At 47.2% G+C, this 20,322-nt stretch overlaps 1 protein-coding gene across 2 annotated transcripts in view; it reads right to left on the bottom strand.

The window, feature by feature from the left end:
- Nucleotides 1-20,322, bottom strand: part of FAM193A (family with sequence similarity 193 member A) — a 140,017-nt gene that overhangs the window by 18,740 nt on the left and 100,955 nt on the right. For both annotated transcript variants that reach the window (XM_056554981.1, XM_056554982.1), the window contains 6 exons: nucleotides 14,953-15,106; nucleotides 14,704-14,880; nucleotides 12,041-12,289; nucleotides 9,651-9,849; nucleotides 9,075-9,347; nucleotides 6,729-7,011 (listed from right to left, as the gene is read on the bottom strand). In XM_056554981.1, the coding sequence (XP_056410956.1) occupies nucleotides 6,729-7,011; nucleotides 9,075-9,347; nucleotides 9,651-9,849; nucleotides 12,041-12,289; nucleotides 14,704-14,880; nucleotides 14,953-15,106 (1,335 nt within the window). The remainder of the gene's footprint in view (nucleotides 1-6,728; nucleotides 7,012-9,074; nucleotides 9,348-9,650; nucleotides 9,850-12,040; nucleotides 12,290-14,703; nucleotides 14,881-14,952; nucleotides 15,107-20,322) is intronic.

Raw genomic sequence — 20,322 nt, 5'->3', positions numbered from 1 at the left:
AGGTGACCGATAAGGAGGGGCAGCATGCGCCACTCCTTGAAGGAAGGTCCGGACATGAGAATTAGAAGCCAGAGGAAGCTGGAAAAGAAAGAAAGGGCCGAAACCTGACCCTTAAGGGAACTGAGAGACAACCCCAGTTCCAATCCCGACTGCAAGAAAGAGAGAAGACGGGAAACCGAAAAGGTAACAGGACACAAGACCTGAGCTTCACACCAACTAAAATAAGACCGCCAGGTACGGCGGTAAATTTTTGCCGAGGAGGACTTATGAGCCTTGAGCATGGTGCGAATGACTTGGGAAGAGAAACCGCGGCTCTCAAAACCGCGGTCTCGACCGCCACGCCGTCAAAGCAGAGACGGTAATAGGGGTGGCACAGGAGACCTGAGATAGGAGGTCTGGACAATAGGGAAGGCGCAGCGTTAAGTCGTTCAGGAGCCTGACCATGACGACGTACCACACCCGCCGGGCCCAGGCTGGGCCACTAGAATGGCAGAAACGTCCCACTGAGTTTCCTCAAGACCCCGAAAAGAGAAGAAAGCGAGGAAACCAATAAGGTAGGGCAAAGCCCGACCACCAAATAGAGAGAGGAACGAGAGGAACGACCAAGAGAGAGGAACGCTTCGGTTGTGGCGGGACAAGCAGAGGTCCACGCCTGGAGCGCCCCAGGGGTTGCAGATCACAGCAAACACCCCTGCATGTAGGGACCAGTGCCTTGGACAACTAAGGACCAGCCGAGAAGATCACGTCCCAGGGACGGCCAGACTGACGATAACCTGAGTTCCGCCCAGGAGGGAAATTCCCAAGAAGCAAGCGAAGAAAGAATTGCCCTAGGCCCCAAAATGTTGAAGGGGAAAAAGTTTCTCGGGGGGCCAAGAGCCAAGACCGGGCGGTCCCTGTAAACAACTTCCCAGTCTGACAGACTGGCTGAGATGGACAGGAAGGAACACCCCCGAAAAAAATGAGGGGGAAAACGAAGCCACCATAGAAGGGACCAACAAGACTGACGAGAGAGGAAGATCTTGCGGCCGAGAGACAATGGAGACCTGTCACACTGGAAGAAAATCACCAGTTGAAGAGGTCGGTGATTAAACTGGGCAAAAGGCACGACCTCCACGGCTGCCGCCAATCGACCCAGGACATCCATGCAAAAGCGAATGGAAACTGGAGCAGGGAGCTGAAGGCATCAGACTCTTGAAAAGAGTCGGCGGTGTCGAAAGCGGGCAGAGGCCACATCAAACTGGAGCCCCAGGAGAGCGGTTGGGCTTGTCCCAAATGACCATCCAACCGAAGGGAGACAGGGTCTGGGAGGTTGAGACTAAGACTCTCCAGAATCTGGGTCCTGACTGGAGCTCAGATCAGGAGGTAGTCCAAATAAGGAATCACGGAAACAACTGTTGTACGTAAAAAAGGCTATCACAGGCGCCAGGACTTTGGTAAAAGACCGAAATGGATAGCCACAATAGAAAATGACCGTCCGGAACTGCAGAGCGGAGCAACCGCTGATGACTGGGAAACAATGAGAAGTGGAGGCAGGCATTCTTGATGTCCACCGAGGAACGAAAACTCCCCTTGAACCATGGACGCCAGCACCGAACGGACAGACTCCATTCGGCATGGGAACGCAAGATGCTGGCTGAGATACTCGAGAACCAAGACTGGGCGAACAGAAACGCCTTTCTTGGAGACCACAGAGAAGTTGGAATAAACCTCGAAAACGTTCCCCTGAAGTTGCATGTCCAGGCATCCCGGAGGGTAAGAGGCGACCAACCACCCGAGAGAAGTCGGTGGGTGGGGGCGACCCTTCAGGCCGAGGAAGGCCTACGGGTGCCTGATGGGGCCGCCAAACGGCCGGAACGGATAGCCGACCTCCGGGAGGAATGGGATCGGAAAGAGGAGCCCTCTTCCCATGAAGGCGCCTGGCTGGACCCTTTGTTGGTACCAAAGGTCCGCAGAACTGGAAGGAGAACTTACGACAGAAAGTGGTTCTGTGAGTCTTACCAGAGGTAATAAAGAACTTTTTCCGCCCGTCACCTCACTTCCTGAAGGTGGCGTCCGCATTCCAGGCTTAAAGCCACATGAAGGGACAGTGGCTACCAGGTAGCTTGTGGTAAAGGCAGCACAGTGGCTGCACATGGAAGCAGAACACAGAAAAATCTCCGGCTGCAGAGCATCGGAGAGTTGGATTAAAGAAATCCCCCGGAGGGATCTTGAAGACTACCCTGGCGGAGTTGGAAGACCATACTAAAAGGGCATTTGACACCCAGGCAGAAGCAAAAGCAGGAAAAACCTGCTGCCTCAAGGGCAGAGATTGCCAAAATATCCACCTTCATGTCCGCTGGATTCTTGAAGACAGCCACATCAGCCAATGGCCGGGTAGGTGCCTTAGAGAGGCGGGAAACCGGCGGATCCACAGTTGGAGAGGAGGTCCACCGAGTAATGAGGTCCTTGGCAAAGGAATACCGCGCTTGAACCTTCGTTTCCTGAAACTTCTTGTCAGGGTGCCTCCAGGCGGATACCCGCAGGGCGTAAAATTCAGCGTGAGAGCTGAAAGTCTTGAGTGCCGGTCGGGCACAGAGAAGGAGACTTCTGGAGCCACGTCCGAAGTTCCTGGGTCCTTTAGATGGAAGGTGTCTCTTAGGGCCGCACCACATCCGTGCTGTCCTCGGAGTCAGAGGCCGAATCAGAAACCTCATCCAAAAGTTCTCCAGGTGAATGGGAATGAGGTGACGCAGCCCTGGAAGAGGACAGCACGATGAAAGGAAACTTCTGGATCACGTCCGAAGTTCCTGGGTCCTTTAGCTCGAAGGTGTCTCTTATGGCTGCAACCAATGAGTACACCCCATTAAGCACATTTGTGTGGTCCTCTGAGTCGGAAGTCGAATCAGAAACTTCTTCCACAAGTTCTCCAGGTGAATGGGAACGTGTTAGGCAGCCGTGGAAGAGAGAGAGAGACTGACCTGGTACGCGGGTCTGGAGAGCCAGAGCGGCGACCCTGGGAGCATTCTCTAGAGGAGCGATGCTTGCTACAGGTCGGAGTAACAGGGCGATGCCTGCAAGGGGATGAGTCAGATGACACACCACTATGATGCTGCAAGAGCGTCAGAATAGGGGGGAGAGCGGGACCCTCCGGAGGGCCGGTGTAGGGAGGGCCTCTCCAAGGCATTCACCACATAACGGGAGACCTGAGCCAAGTCGGATATAGACTGGGAGAGGGAGGGAACCCAGGCTGGAGAGGCAGACGAACCCACTGGGTTGGGAAGAACAACCGGGGTAGAGTAGCAGGGGGGTCTGGGGGAGCAGGCAGAACAAGTGGTTCAGCAGAACCAGACAGTTTAGAGTTACAGTATTGACAGAGTAAAGGAGTGGCTAACACTCCAGTTAACTGTTTAGAGGGAGGCCGTTCTGGGCCTCTCTCACCCAAGACTGTGTTCCATTTCACTGTGTTGATGATACAGTCTGCTTATCTTACTGTTTTACATGCCTTGAGATCCCCATAGACGACAATGGGCCTATTTAAAACACAACACTGTAACACTCTGTCCCACCCCGGGACTCGAACCCGTGGTGGTCTGCAGGCTGTCAAAGAGGAGAAATGTTGGCCAATAGCAAGGGAGGGGCATGTTAGGAGCAGAGAGCACAGCTGATTGGCCCCTGCCACCATAATCGCGCGCATATCGCTGATTGGTGTACAGTTGGCGCCCAGAGAAGCCTTGGCGGCCCTGGGTGGGCGGAGCTAAAGCGCATCGTGCCGCTGAAGCATTAACAAGAAGTCTGTAATGGCGCCCGCTCCTTGCCCCGAGTGCACATGCGAATGCATGTGCGCTCGCGGGGAACTGAGCAGACTAGACGCCGCCGGCAGCAGCCGCTGCCGAAAGTGAAAGTAAGCCGGCGCTCAGAGCGCCCGCATAGAGAACGCCGAGGCTGTCAGCCGCTTCAATGTAAAAACACACACACAGACACACTATATATGAATAAAGTGAGTTGTGCCCCATCCAAACTGCCACTGCTCCCCCCAGTAATAAAGGACCCCCTGTCCAGGCAAGCCCCATGAGAAAAGTGGGCCAATAACAGAGGGTCTCCAGCTGTTGCAAATCTGCACCTAAGGAGAAAGGGAAATATACTTACCTCATGAAGTTCTCCTATGAAGTCTTCAGCCAGCTTTCAACACCTGCATCATGCCGGGCTACCATGTGCGAGCGAGGCGAGCAGGGAGATGGGGTGACCCGGACCCATGAGGTACAACCGCAGGCGCTGACCGTTGGCGAGAGGGGGTGAACAGCGCATATACGCAATGTCTGTGAGCCCTTACTCGCAATGGGGAAACAGTGAGCCGCAGTTCCTGAGTCCCCACCTGAAAACATGAAAGAAAATGGAATAAAAAAAACAACCCATTCCCTAACTAGGAAAATAATAAAAAAAGACCATGTCCACCTGCTTCAGACACTAAGCTTAAACTGATTACCTCAGGGCCTGGAGGCGGGTATATCCTGCTGGGAGGAGCCGACTTCCTTGCTGCCATAGTGTCATACCTCCTAGAGACAGCAGCATACACCCACGGTCTGTGTCCCCCAATGGAGCCGATAGAGAAAAATGAATATTTCAGTTTGATTTTCTCACAGTAAAATGTATATCCTTTATTTAAAAAAAATCCATGTAGTTACTCTACAGAAGCTATGCATCTCCTTTGTAAAGCATTGGAACAAGCCAACTGATATTTTAAGTGGTCCCAGCTATTACTGTGGGCCATTTAAAGAGACTACAATCTCCTTTCACTCAATCCCCTTTAATGTGATTTTTATTGAATTTTATAAAGAATTAAACAAAAGGAACATTTCAACAACGAATCTGGAATGTTATATAGAACAAATTAATATGTATTGGTCCATAAAAAGAATGTTAATAATGCAATCCCTGTATCCTTTGGTATATTCTGCTCCTGTGTCTGCTGTGTTCGACTTCTTGGTGTTGGGGCCCAATATATCAAAGCGCAGCTCAGCCAATAACTGGCAGCAACCATCAGTATGTCCAAAATTCTGTGCTCATCAATTTGTTCATAAATCTATTCGCTTTTGGCATTTTATTCTTGTTATTCCCTGCTTAAACATTTAGTTTAAAGGGACCTCTAAGCATTGTTGACATGGCTGTTTTATTAAAGGGGTTATCCCTTTATATCAACTATCTCCAGAAAGTTAAACAGATTTGTAAATGACTTCTATAAAAAAAATCTTAATCCGTTCAGTACTTATGAGCTGCTGAAGTTGAGTTGTTCTTTTCTAAGTGCTCTCTGATGACACGTGTCTCGGGAACCGCCCAGTTTAGAAGCAAATCCTCAAAGCAAACCTCTTCTACTCTGTGCAGTTCCCGAGACAAGCAGAAATGTCAGCAGAGAGCAGTGTTGCCAGACAGAAAACAACTCAACTTCAGCAGCTGATAATTATTGAAAGGATTAAGATTTTTTTTAATAGAATTAATTTACAAATCTGGAGCCAGTTGAGATATATATATATATATATATATATAAAAAAATAATAACTTTTTTCCTGGAATACCCCTTTAAGTCCTTATATTCTCTATAAATAAATAACCTGTAATATTTCTCCATAGAATCCTGAAAGGTGTCATTCCTGTTATTCTTCATGGAAATTAATGACTGAACTGACAAGTGGGTGTAATCTTTTTAAACCCTGTTAAAAAGGTGCGTCCCTGAAACTCACCGAGCAGCTTTTTACAGTAACAAAATGTATGGACACACCCTATTGACAAGAGTTCTGGTAGCATGCTGTTGTCAATTATTACATATAATTGAGGAATAACAAAAGAATTGTACGATGCAGAGATGTAAGGAAATGAGACTCCAGGATTGTTATTTTGTGGACATTGTCTGTGGCAAGTATATACCATAACAGACATGTCAGGAGGGCACGTCTGACTGCTGCACTATATAACCATGGGTACATGACAGCTAATAATCAGTGGGGGGGTCGGCAGTCAGACCCTGCACCGATCACTCCCAGCAGATAGGTGAATAGTCTATTTTAAAAAAAATACAAACTTTAAAAGGGGTACTCCGGTGGAAAACTTTTTTTTTTTTTTTTTTTTATCAACTGGTGCCAGAAAGTTAAACAGATTTATAAATTACATCTATTAAAAAATCTTTACCTTCCAGTACTGTTTAGCAGCTTTATGCTACAGAGGAAATGCTTTTCTTTTTACATTTCTTTTTTGTCTTGTCCACAGTGCTCTCTGCTGACACCTCTCTCAGTGTCAGGAACTGTCCAGAGCAGCATAGCTTTGCTATGGGGATTTTCTCCTGCTCTGGACAGTTCCCGAGTACGGGCATCAGGTGTCAGCAGAGAGCACTGTGGACAAGACAAAAAAGAAATTCAAAAAGAAAAGAATTTCCTCTGTAGCATTCAGCTGCTAAAAAGTGCTGGAAGGGTAAAGATTCTTTTTAATAGAAGTCATTTACAAATCTGTTTAACTTTCTGGCACCAGTTGATTAATAAAAAATAAATGTTTCCACCGGAGTACCCCTTTAAGTACATGAAACCTATTAGCAACGGCTTAGTGTGGTGTTTCCAAACCAGGGGGCCTGTTGCAAAACTACAACTCTCAGCATGCCTGGACAGCCGTTGGCTGTCCAGGCATGCTGAGAGTTGTAGTTTTGCAACAGCTGGAGGCACCCCGATTGGGAAACACTGGCTTAGTGGATAAGACGTGCACTTTACCTGCAGACACTGGGAGGTGCGCTAAGTGTGCTATCTGTAGCAGACGTTGGAGGAGCAGCAGTTGAAGGACAGAAACCTAAGTGAGGATCCACAAATCCAGGAGCAGTGGCGGCTGTTTTGGGAAAGGGCTGAGGATTAATATTTGGATGGTGCGGATTGGAGGCTGATGAGTGTGTAGCAGGAGAAAGGGAGGGAAGAGCTGCTAAGCTTGTCGGACTGTTTCTTGGTGCAACTGGTGTAGACGGATGCCTATGTTCTTCTTTTATATTGTGAAATACATCACCTGAAACACACAAAATGTATGGAGATAAATATATATACTGTAAAGCATAGTAGATAACACATCATGCTGGACATGAATGATTCTTGTTCAACTAAGGCAGTAAATAAGTAATGAGAAATGGAAAGTCGTCCAGCTCACCACCGCCGCCGCCTCAGTGCACGGACTCGTGCGGACACCACGAGGACGGATAAATGGAAAATAGAAGAATGTCCAGCACAAAAGCACGATGCAAGATGATAATTTATTGTGAATTCACACAGCAAATAGCAACACGGATCATGGAGTAGGGTGACGCGTTTCAGCAATCTTAGTCGACTAAGATTGCTGAAACGCATCACCCTACTCCATGATCCGTGTTGCTATTTGCTGTGTGAATTCACAATAAATTATCATCTTGCATCGTGCTTTTGTGCTGGACATTCTTCTATTTTCCAGTAAATAAGTAAACCGCTATTTTTAAATAAGTCTTGATACAAATATGGCCTAAATACATACCGTATTTTTCGCCGAATAAGACGCACTTTTTAGGAATTAGTGCGTCTTATAAGGCGAATACACACCTATCGCGGCGGTCCCTGCGGCCATCAACGGCCGGGACCCGCGGCTAATACCGATCACGGTGATACCCTGTATTAACCCTTCAGATGCGGCGATCAAAGCTGACCACCACGTCTGAAGCGAAAATAACACTAACCCGCCTGTTCGGGACCGCCGCGCTGCGTCCCGAACAGCTTACAGGACACCGGGAGGGACCTTACCTGCCTCCTCGGTGTCTGCTCCGTGCCTCCTCGGTGTCTGCTCCGTGCCGTCATCACGTCGTCGTGCATGCCATCACGTCATCCAATAGGAGCGGCATGCGGAGCGGCATGCGGAGCGACGTCATGGCGGCGACGGAGAGCGAGGATACCGGGCAGCAGAGACGTTACGGAGCGACGGGGACCCTGCGACAGCGATGGAGGGCGACATCCGGGGCAGCGGTGACAGGTCCGGAGCGGCGGGGACACGCGAGTACTACCGCCTATACCAGTGGTCTTCAACCTGTGGACCTCCAGATGTTGCAAAACTAAAACTCGCAGCATGCCCGGACAGCCAACGGCTGTCCGGGCATGCTGGGAGTTATAGTTTTGCAAGATCTGAAGGTCCGCAGGTTGAAGATCACTGTCCTATACTTTACATTGTATTTGGTTCAGAATCTTTATTTTCTAGATTTTTATCCTATAAAATTAGGTGCGTCTTATATGCCGGAGCGTCTTCTATGCCGGAGCGTCTTATATGACGAAAAATACGGTAATCGCAAAACCAATAGAACACTTTTACATATGCTGTTTGAATATGGGCCCACGGAAATGGGCAATAAATTTTGCAAAAAAATTAAAATGAAAAAAATATATATGAAAAGATGTGAACAGACCCTGGGGCCACATTCAGGGTATGACCACATACAGCAAAACTCATGCAGCATTTCTGAATCAGCACCAAACCGTGCAAGTTTTATTGTAGATTTGCTGCAGATTTAGATTTTCAGTGTAGATTAAAGGGATACTCTGGTGGCAACCTTTTTATTTTAAATCAACTGGTGCCAGAAAGTTAAACAGATTTGTAAATTACTTCTATTTAAAAATCTTAATCCTTTCAGTACTTATTAGCTGCTGTATACTGCAGAGTAAGTTCTTTTTTTATTGTTTCTTTTTTGTCTTGTCCACAGTGCTCTCCGCTGACACCTCTGTCCGTGTCAGGAAGTGTCCAGAGCAGCATAGGTTTGCTATGGGAATTTTCTCCTGCTCCGGCCAGTTCCTGATACGGGCATCAGGTGTCAGCAGAGCGCACTGTGGACAAGACAAAAGAAATACAAAAAGAAAAGAATTTCCTCTGTAGAATACGGCTGCTAATAAGTACTGGAAGGGTAAAGATTTTTTTAATTGAAGTAATTTACAAATCTGTAACTTTCTGGCACAGATTTAAAAAAAAGTTTTCCACCGGAGTACCCCTTTAAGTAAAGTTATTAATGCTTAAAATCGTGCTGGGTGGTTACATGGTGATTATTATTCTATAGTTCCTCTCACCTATAGAAGAAGGCCTCTTGGATGACACTTTGAACTGGTTACTGCTAGACTGTACTGTGGTTGCCGTGCAGGAAACGGATGAAGTTGCGGACGATGTTGCCATGACAACCTTATTAGCTTCTATAAAGGCATCCTGGAAATTATAGAGACATTTCTTTTTGGCAGTGTTTTTCTTCTCTTTGACGTCCGGTACCGTTGTCGTCTCATTGCTGGATGTGGTGGGAAGTGTTTCTGGTCTAATTTCTGGAAGCGCTGGTCCTAATATGTCCCCTCCTGAAAAGTGATAAAAGCCGTGTGTCAAACCACCCTTAGAGATCATCCAAATGAAGATCAGGGCAATTAGTCCAGCCTCTGACTGCAGCTATCACAATCCTGACACAGCATTTCTCTGCCAATTTTAACCAATTACAGGGGTTACCCCAAGACTGTACTTTGCTATGCTCATAGGTCCCATCACAAGGGCATAGTGTGACAGCAAATATGGCTGACGCTGCGCCACTTAAGAAAAAAGGGCCCCCTGTCACACCCAATCCTAACCTAACAAAACACCTGTGAAGAGCTCCACTTGTAACTTACCAGCTAAGGGGTCAGGTAAAAAAGACGTTGGATTCCAGTTTTTCTCATTCATCATTTCTGAATTCCATAGACTTATAAATTTCGACCTATTCCACTCAGGAGAATTGCCAAAACATGTTGGGTATATGTGATCTTGTAGAGAAGCATTGAACACTTGATGCTTATTTGTGTGATTCTGTACAGTTGTTGGTGGCAAGGCCTAAAAGTATTAAGAAGTCAAAAATATATAACAATAGGACACAAACAATAGGAAAAATCCATCTAAATGTTCAAAACAATTGAGTTAGAAAAGCCCTGTATAATGCAACATCCAATACATTGTCACTAGCCCTATTATCCCTATTTGAGCAAGGGCAAAATGGTCATGTGACACCATAGTAATAGCATTAGCATAGCAATAGCATTAGTATAGAGATCTGACACCGGCACCACGGTCTATGGTAAGGAGCAGTTCATACAATATCGGACCTATCCGATGGCAGCGAAGGTCGCGATGAATGGCTGTATGGCTCGTGTATAGATGGCTTCAGGTGGTGCTCACATTAATAGGAGGCAGTTCACATAGTACAAATATTATCCAGAGAAAGTAGAAATAATGGAGGACTCACCCAATTACAAAAAAGTAGTTTAGTCCGACATCGGGATCACACGATTATGAGCATGACAAACGGGGTACGGGCATGAGGCGAGGGGAAGACAGACAGGTGGAGGAGCAACAATTGTTTCACGCTGTATAGCGCTTCATCGGGCTCCAGAAGCACTATACAGCGTGAAACAATTGTTGCTCCTCCACCTGTCTGTCTTCCCCTCGCCTCACCTAGTTTGTCATTCTCATAACCGTGTGATGTGATCCCGATGTCGGACTAAACTACTTTTTGCAAGACTTGTAATTGGGTGAGTCCTTCATTATTTCTACTTTCTCTGGATAATAATAGTAATAGAAGAAGTGTGGAATTCTCAGCTCACCCTCAGAGGCCCCAGGCGCACGGACTGTGCGAGGCAGCACCACTTAGCAAAAATGAAGAACTGGATGTCCAGCGCCAAGGTTCGTGCAAAACGGGTTCTTTATTGCTTAAAACGCCATAGCAGGGGTCAAAAAGTGACGCGTTTCAGGTGCGTTAGCACCTGAAACGCATCACTTTTTGACCCCTGCTATGGCGTTTTAAGCAATAAAGAACCCGTTTTGCACGAACCTTGGCGCTAGACATCCAGTTCTTCATTTTTAATAATAGTAAAAGCATTACATATTAAATGCCTATGATTGGCTGTCATTTTCACTGTAATGTGACATCTGTTAAACAGGCTGCCTTTTCATAAAAAAAAAAAAAAAAACAGCAACAACAACGAAACACACAACTCTTTGACGTGTCAGAGACAGGTCAAAAGTTTTGATCTGGCAGGGTCTGGGTTTATAGATCACTAGTACAAGCTGGGAGAAGTTTGCCAAGAGTGTTTTCTCCCGGGCTCTGTGCCACATGACAGATTTGTAATATACCATCTTTGTCACATGCAGAAAGAGCAGGGAGAACACAGACCTCGACCAACCACATGTATCTAAGTAAAGCTGTGCTTCTAGACCAAAGTAGCTAAAAGCATTATCTAGGCCCGAATGTATGAATGAATTCGGGATGCCCAGATACAGATACTGGTATCGGGACAGATACTGGACATTTGCACAAGTACTTGTAAATGCACAATTATCCCCGATACCAAATCCAATACTACCCGACGGGACCCCCGCCAGCAGGTATCACGGAGGTGCTGAACTATGCAGCGCGTTCAGCAGCTAAGCACGCGTCACAGTCAGGACCTGTGGCTAATGCCGAACATCATGGATCGTGGTTATGTCCGGCATTAACCTTTTAGATGTCGCAATTAAAGTTGATTGCAGCGTCTAAAAGTCCTGAAGTTAACTGCTGGTTACCTCAGGAATTCTCATCGGGATCACCGTGGTGAAATCGCGGTGTCCCAATCAGCTGTGAGGACAGCCGCAGTTCCCTTACTGTGCCATCCAATCGTCGCTCCTTTACTGCTGCTAGCCATGGCAGGAAGTAGTAAAGAAGCTATGGCATATCATTGATCAGTGTATGCAATCTACAGATTGCATGTAATAGTGCCCTATGGGGAGTAAAATAGTGGAAAAAAGAAATAAAATAAAAGGGAATAAACCCCTAATAAAAGTTTGAATCACCAGCTCCCCCCCTCTCCCAAAAAAAAAAAAAAAAAAAAACTGTCACATGACATAAAAAAAAAAGTATTGGTAATTGGTATCGGTGAGTACTTAAAAATTATCGATTCTTGTACTTTGTCTTAAAAAAAAATGGTATTGGGACATCCCTAGAATGAATGAATGAATGTATGCTCACAGACATTAACAGCACAGAACTTACCTTATTGTGTGCAAACGGAGAAGCATAAAGTGTGGGATGGATTAGAGGTCTGGGCAAGTGAGGGATTGTATGTAGGGGTAAATGTCCATGAATATGGGGGTAAAGGTGAAGTGCTGGGTGTGCTGGTTTGTCAGGATTAACAAATTGATGTCCAGTTGGGAGACGTCCAGCTACCAATGCAGATGGAGAAAGGCCGGAAGCTTCTTGTTTACATACATGACACTCACAAGTATTTGGTATGGGTTCCACCTAGAATTGGCAAGACAGGATAGGATAAATATTAGGATAAATAAAGAAAATGACAAACTAGCATAAAGTGCCTACACTGTATACACCAGTGTTTCCCAACCAAGGTGCCTCCAGGTGTTGCAAAACTACAACTCCCAGGATGCCTGGACAGCCTTTGGCTGTCCGGACATGCTGGCAGTTGTAGTTTTGCAACATCTGGAGGCACCTTTGTTGGGAAACACTGGTATACACTAACAATCCCTCAGATGTGAAGTATTAGGTATTGATGGTTTTCAGTTATTGCTTAAAGCAGATACTGAAATGCGTAGGGTATTAGAAAGTGGCAGAACTAAGTAGCAATACCAGACACAGCTGTCCAGCGTCGGACTTCCAGGAATAAATTAATATGGAAATGTATAGTATAGTGACTTTTCAATATGACTAAAAAAATTGAATGCTAAAGCAAAAAAATAAATAAATTTGCCCCACCAAAAATGATTTGAACGAAAACATTTGAACAAAAACATAATAGACCAAAACGGATGCGTGTGTAACTTCTGTCAATTGATAAAAAAAATCTACACTGTTCAAAAAATAAAGGGAACACTTAAACAACACAATGTAACTCCAAGTCAATGACACTTCTGTGACATCACACTGTCCACTCAGGAAGCAACACTGATTGACAATCAACTTAACATGCTGTTGTGCAAATGGAACAGACAACAGGTGGAAATTATAGACAATTAGCAAGACACCCCCAATAAAGGGGTGCTTCTGAAGGTGGTGACCACAAACCACTTATCAGTTCCTATGCTTCCTGGCTGATGTTTTGGTCACTTTTGAATGCTGGCGGTGCTTTCACTCTAGTGGTAGCATGAGACTGAGTCTACATCTCACACAAGTGGCTCAGGTAGTACAGCTCATCCAGGATGGCACATCAATGCAAGCTGTAACAAGAAGGTTTGCTGTGTCTGTCAGCGTAGTCCAGAGTATGGAGGCGCTACCAGGAGACAGGCCAGTACATCAGGAGACGTGGACGCAGTAGAAGGGGAACAACCCAGCACACGACCGCTACCTCTGCCTTTGTGCAAGTAGGAGCAGTGGCAGAGCCCAGCAAAATGACCTCCAGCAGGCCACAAATGTGCATATGTCCACTCAAACGGTGAGAAACAGACTCCATGAGGGTGGTATGAGGGCCTGACGTCCACAGGTGGGAGTTGTGCTTACAGCCCAACACCGTGCAGAACATTTGGCATTTGCTAGAGAGCACCAAGATTGGCAAATTTGCCACTGGTGCCCTGTGCTCTTCACAGATTAAAGCAGATTCACACTGAGTCTGGAGACGCCATGGAGAACGTTCTGCTGCCTGCAACATCCTTCAGCATGACCAGTTTGGCGGTCGGCCAGTAATGGTGTGGGGTGGTATTTCTTTGGGGGGGCCGCACAGCCATCTATTTGCTTGCCAGAGGTAGCCTGACTGCCATTAGGTACCGAGATGAGATCCTCAGACCCCTTGTGAGACCATATGCTGGTGCAGTTGGCCCTGGGTTCCTCCTAATGCAAGACAATGCTAGACCTCCTGTCTCTAGAGTGCCAGCAGTTCCTGAAAGAGGAAGGCATTGATGTTATGGACTGGCCCGCCCGTTCCCCAGACCTGAATCTGATTGAGCTCCATCCATCATGATCATGTCTTGCTCCATCCAACACAGCCACGTTGCACCACAGACTGTCCCGGAGTTGGCAGATGCTTTAGTACAGGTCTCAGAGGACATCCCTCAGGAGACCATCCGCCACCTCATTAGGAGCATGCCCAGGCATTGTAGGGAGGTCATACGGGCACGTGGAGGCCACACACACTACTGAGCTTCATTTTGACTTGTTTTAAAGGACATTTCATCAAAGTTGGATCAGCCTGTAGTGTGGTTTTCCCACTTTGATTTTGAGTGTGAGTCCATATCCAGACCTCCATGGGTTGATAAATTTGATTTCCATTGATCATTTTTGTGTGATTTTGTTGTCAGCACATTCAACTATGTAAAGACAAAAGAATTTCATATGATTAGTTCATTCATTCAGATCTAGGATGTGTTATCTTAGAGTTCCCTTTAATTTTTTTAAACAGTGTATATACGATTTTATACCATTTTCAAGGACAGAATCGTCTGATCATGTGAGTCTCATATCAATTCTCGGGCTACCAGATTGCTCGGAAAGTTCAAATGTATCCTGCATCCTGAGTGAAGTGGTATTAATGATTTAAGTACAGGCCACATTAAAGTCTCATAAAAACACAGCTTTATTGGCCGAAAGTTGGAAAAACCCCTTTTAGTATTGGCATCAGTACAGCCACAAGTGTGCACTCTAATATAATTATGATGACATTCACAGAACAGGGGTTTTAGCCACTGAGCTAGAATGAGGCCAAGCATCACCTGTGGGCTGAGGTATGATGGAGGAGGGCTGTCCATTTTTGCACCTTCCTTTCTAGGCGACCTCTTCCCAATATGATCATCTTTTGCCATGTCTGGCTGCTCACCGCCGCTTTCACCATCTGCTTCTTCATCATCTGCCTCTGAGGAGCTGCTGCTCGTACTGCTCACCGAAGGAGACTGAAAAGCAGAGACCGTGAGTATTTCTTTTTCTATGACACCGGTACCTAGATGCCATGGAGAGTGATATACCTCATCTTTCAATGCCATGTTTTCACCCCCACCGTTGAGCTCACTGTGAATGCCATTCATGTTAGCCACAACATCTGCATCATCATAGTTGTTCAGGGGGTAAATATCTGCAAATTTTGCTGATAAAGGGGTGCCATCTTCATCATCACTACCACTGGAAACAAAGAATACAGTTAAGGTTGTGTTAAACCACAAAGAATTATATGTCTCCGATAGTTTTTGCTTATGAAATTGTATACGCTCTATTGAACTCGAGATCAGGAGAGGTGGTAGACTAAATAGTAATATGGCCATATCGTGCAACGGCTACAATGTATTACAGACGATACTGCAAGTGCATCTGCATCCAAATTGCTCTCTAGATCAGTATTTCCCAACCAGGGTGCCTCCAACTGTTGCAAAACTACAACTCCAGCATGCCTCGACAGCCAACCGCTGTACGGGCATGCTGGGAGTTGTAGTTTTGCAACAGCTGGGGGCACTCTGGTTGGGAAACCCTGATCTAGTTCCAGAGCCCCACTATATAGAATGCAGCTTGCACAAACTGAACATTGCCTCATCTGATCAGCCATAAGAGACTATATGAACGCGGTGCAAAGCATGTTACATATGAAAGGGATGCATAGTAGAAAAACATGAATCCAGAAAGCTATTCTACTGTGCATCTTCAAGTTGGTGCAAGAGCCATTATTCGTACTTGAGGGGAACGCAACATTATTACTGGGGTTTTTCACTATGGACGTGGGTGCTTTAAAGGGGTACTCCACTGGAAAACATTTATGTATTTAATTTATTTACATCAATTGGTGCCAGAAAACTGAACAGATTTGTAAATTACTCCTATTAAAAAATCTTTATCCTTCCAGTACTTAGCTGCATTATGCTCCAGAGGAAGTTCTTTTCTTTTTGAATTTCTTTTCTGTCTGACCACAGTGCTCTCTGCTGACACCTCTGTCCATTTTGGGAACTGTCCAGAGTAGGAGCAAATCCCCATAGAAAACCTATCCTGCTCTGGACAGCTCTTGACATGGACAGAGGTGTCAGCAGAGAGCACTGTGGTCAGACAGAAAAGATATTTAAAAATAAACTTCCTGTGGATCATTACAGCAGCTGATAAGTACTGGAAGGATTAAGATTTTTTTTTTAATAGAAGTAATTTACAAATCTGTTTAACTTTCTGGCACCAGTTAATTAAAAAATAAATAAATAAAGATTTTTATGCTTACCGTAAAATCTCTTTCTCAGAGGATCCATTGGGGGACACAGACCATGGGTAAATGCTGCTGTCACTAGGTCTGCTGTGACAGGTCAGAAGAAGGCCAAAATAACTTTAAAAATTTACTGAAAACACCCTCGGACAGGTAACCAAAAAAAAACAGGAATCACCATAAGAAGAGGGTGGGTGCTGTGTCCCCCAATGGATCCTCCGAGAAAATGATTTTACGGTAAGCATAAAAATCTCCTTTTCTCAATCGGCTCCATTGGGGGACACAGACCATGGGACGTACCAAAGCAGTCCATAGGGTGGGCAAAGGGACCCAGTCAGGTGGAAGGTTGGACCACCGCCGCCTGCAACACCTTGCGACCCAGACTAGCATCAGCTGATGCAAAGGTATGAACCTGGTAGAATTTTGTAGAGGTACCAGGAGGCCCGCCTTACAAACTTGCGAGGCCGAAGCCTTGTTACGGAAAGCCCAGGAGGCCTCATCAGAGCGAGTGGAATGAGCAGAGACCCTGAATGGTGGGGCCTTCCCCTTGCAGCAGGTAAAGCTTCTGAAATAGCAGATCGGATCCACTGAGAAATGGTGTCCTTCGAAGCAGGTAGTCCCTTATGACGACCCTCTGTGACAATGAAGAAGGAGTCACTCTGCCGAAAAGAGGAAGTAACCAAGGTAGGTCCGAACAGCCCGAACCACATCCAGCTTGTGGAGCAAACATTCTCTAGGATGAGATGGAGCCGGACAAAAGGACGGGAGGACAATGTCCTCATTGAGATGAAAGGCAGAAACAACCTTAGGCAAAAAGGACAGAACTGGACCAAAAACAACTTTGTCCTGGTGGATGATCAGGTAGGGAGAATGGCAGGAGAGAGCCGCCAGCTCCGAAACCCTCCTAATGGAAGTGACCGCAATAAGGAAGGCCAACTTCCAGGAAAGGAGACGAAGGGGAATGTCCCTGAGAGGTTCAAAAGGTGCGCCCTGTAGGGCACCAAGAACCAAGTTCAGATCCCAAGGAGGAGTGGGTGATTCGAAAGGCGGAGTCGGGTGAGCTACCATGTGAAGAAAGGCCCGATATCAGGATCAGATGTCAGAGGACGTTGAAAAAGAACGGAAAGAGGCAAAACTTGTCCATTAAGGGAACTAAGGGCCAAATGTTGTTCCAACCCCGACTGTAAAAAGGAAAGAAGTTGCGGGAGAGAAAAAGGGGCTGGAAAAAAGGAGTGAGATTCACACCAACGAAAATAAGACCGCCAAGTACAGTAGTAAATCTTCGCAGAAGAGGGCTTGCGTGCCCTGATCATAGTGCGAACAACTTGGGCAGAGAATTCTCTGGCTCTTAAAACCGAGATCTAAACCACCACGCCGTAAAATGCAGCGACTGTAAATTGGAGTGACAAAGAGGATCCTGAGAAAGAAGGGCCGGAGGCGCAATGGAACGTCGTCCACCAGACAAACCACTTCCACGTACCACGCCATCTGGGCCAGTCTGGGGCCACGAGAATGGCAGGAATGCTTTCTGCTTTGAGTTTCCTTAGTACCCTGGGAAGAAGGGGAAGAGGAGGGAAGAGATAGGGGAGGACGAAGTTGGACCAGGGGACCACCAGGGCGTCCGTGGCTAGGGCCAGGGGATCCCGGGACTTCGCCACAAAGAGAGGAACTTTCCGGTTGTGGCAAGATGCGAACATGTCTACATCCAGAGTGCCCCACAGGTTGCAGATGATCGCAAATACCTCTGGATGAAGGGACCACTCGCAGGGGTCGGCCGATGATCGACTGAGAAAGTCCGCTTCCCAATTGTCTACTCCCGGTATGTGAATCGCCGAGCTGGACGGAACTCTGAGTTCTGCCCAAAGAAGAATGTTTGAGACCTCCGCCATAGCCGCAGAGCTGCGCGTGCCTCAATGGCGATTGATATATGCCACCGCTGTGGAGTTGTCTGACTGGACACAAACAGGAAGGCCCTGAAGGAGGTGCTCCCAATGGCACAGACAAAGATAGATTGCCACCAGAATAAGGGACTGGCGAGACTTGGGTGGAAGAATGATCGTGCGATTGAGGGACAGTGGAGACCTGTCCCACCCGGACAGGAGAGACAGTTGAAGAGGATGATAACGGTACTGGCCAAAAGGAACGGCTTCCATGGCGGCCACCATCCGGCCCAGGACCACCATGCAGAATCTAAAGGAGACTGGAACAGGGTTCCTGAGAGTCCGAACTCCCGTCAGAAGAGCCAGCCATTTTTCTGGCGGAAGCAGAATCCGGACGGATGCCATGTCGAATTGGAGACCCAGGAAGACTAGAGACTGAGTGGGAGTCAGGTTGGAGTTGTCCCGATTGATCAACCAACCGAACTGGGACAAGGTCTGAAGGGTTAGACAGAGACTCTCCTGATTCTGGGCCCTGGTGGGAGCCTTGACCAAGAGCTCGTCCAGGTAGGGGATCACCGATAGCCCTCTAGCGATCACGGGGGGGGTATCACTGTTGCCAAAAACTTGGTGAAGACCCTCGGAGCAGTGGCTAGACCGAAGGGAAGGACCACAAACTGAAAATTACTTTCTGGGATCGCGAAGCAAAGATATCGCTGATGTGTTGGAAAAATGGGTATGTGAAGGTAGGCATCTCGGATGTCCACCGAGGAAAGAAACTCCCCTTGATACATGGACGCCACTACCGAACGGAGAGACTCCATCTGGAAATGGCGGAGAAAATGATGTTGGTGAGGCGCTTCAGATCCAAGATTGGGCAAACAGAACCCCCTTTCTTGGGGACCACGAACAGGTTGGAATAAATACCTGAAAAACGCTCCTGGGGAGGAACTGGGATAATCACTCCGTGAACGAGAAAGGACTGAAGCGCGCCCCAAAAGGCCCATTTCCTTTGGAAAGGAAGTGAACTCGATCCGGTAGCTGTTGGAAATTACATCTCGGATCCAGGAGTCCTGCACCTGAGCGGTCCAGATGTCCCGGAAGAGTAACAGGCGTTCTCCCACCGGAGAAAAATCCACGGGTGGGGCGTCCCTTCAGGCGGAGGTAGGTTTACGGGTGCCTGCTTGAAACCGGAACGGTTATCAGACTTCCAGGAAGGACGGGCCTTGAAGGAAGGAGTCCTCTGGTCCTGTGAGGATGCCTGTTTGGAACCTTTATTGGAGGCATACGCACAAAAGGACCAAAAGGAGGTAGACTTTCGACGGAAGCTAATGGTGCGAGATTTATTCTGAGGCAATAAGGAACTCTTTCCTCCGGTCGCCTCTAAGATAATCTCATCCAGGCGCTTACCAAACAGTCTAGAACCCGTAAAAAGAAGTTCTGTAAGAGACTTAGAAGCGGCATCAGCGTCCCATGCCTTGAGCCACATGGAACAAAGAGCTACTAGATTTCCTGTGGTGAAGGCCATACAAAGGGCGGACTGCATGGAAGCAGAGCACAAATAGTCTCCAGCATTAGAGCGCTGGAGGGCCAATTCAGTCAGGTCCTCAGCAGGAGACCCAGATAGAATGCCTTGGCGAAGTTGAGAAGCCCAGATTGAAAGGGCCTTCGACACCCAGGCAGAAGCAAAGGCCGGAAGTAAGGAAGATCCTGCCGCTTCAAAGGCAAATTTTGCCAGATTTTCAATTTGTTTGTCCACCAGGTCTTTGAAGGAAGCCGCATCTGCCAGGGGCAGAGTAGTTGCCTTTGACAGGCAGGAGACAGGTGGATCCAAAGTAGGTGAAGATGTTCATTTTGCAACGAGGCAAAGGGGAACTGAGCTTGAATCTTCTTAGTGCCCTGGAAACACTTGTCAGGATGTTTCCAGGCATTCTCCAGCAATGCGTCAAATTCAGCATGAGAGCTGAAAGCCTTAGGTGTGGGACGAGAGCGATGAAAGGAAACTTCTGGAACTGCGTCCGAAGTTCCTGGGTCCTGTAGGTGAAAGGTGTCCCGGATGGCCGAGACCAAGATGTCCACCATGTCGGCCGTATCAGTTCAGTCCTCTGAGTCAGAGGCAGAACCTGAAGCCTCATCTTCCAGGTCCCGAGGAGAGAGGGAGCAGGTGGAGGCAGTTTAGGATGAAGGCAAAACTGACCTGGTACGCAGATCTGGGGACAGAGCTGTTACCGGGAGAATGGCCCCTGGAAGGGGGGCGCTGACAGAGAGCAGGAGTAGAGGGGCGA

The sequence above is a fragment of the Hyla sarda genome, chromosome 1, assembly GCF_029499605.1.
Source record: "Hyla sarda isolate aHylSar1 chromosome 1, aHylSar1.hap1, whole genome shotgun sequence".
Taxonomy (NCBI): domain Eukaryota; kingdom Metazoa; phylum Chordata; class Amphibia; order Anura; family Hylidae; genus Hyla; species Hyla sarda.
The sequence above is the reverse complement of the archived record's forward strand: the minus strand, read 5'-3'. Positions and strand labels throughout refer to the sequence as shown.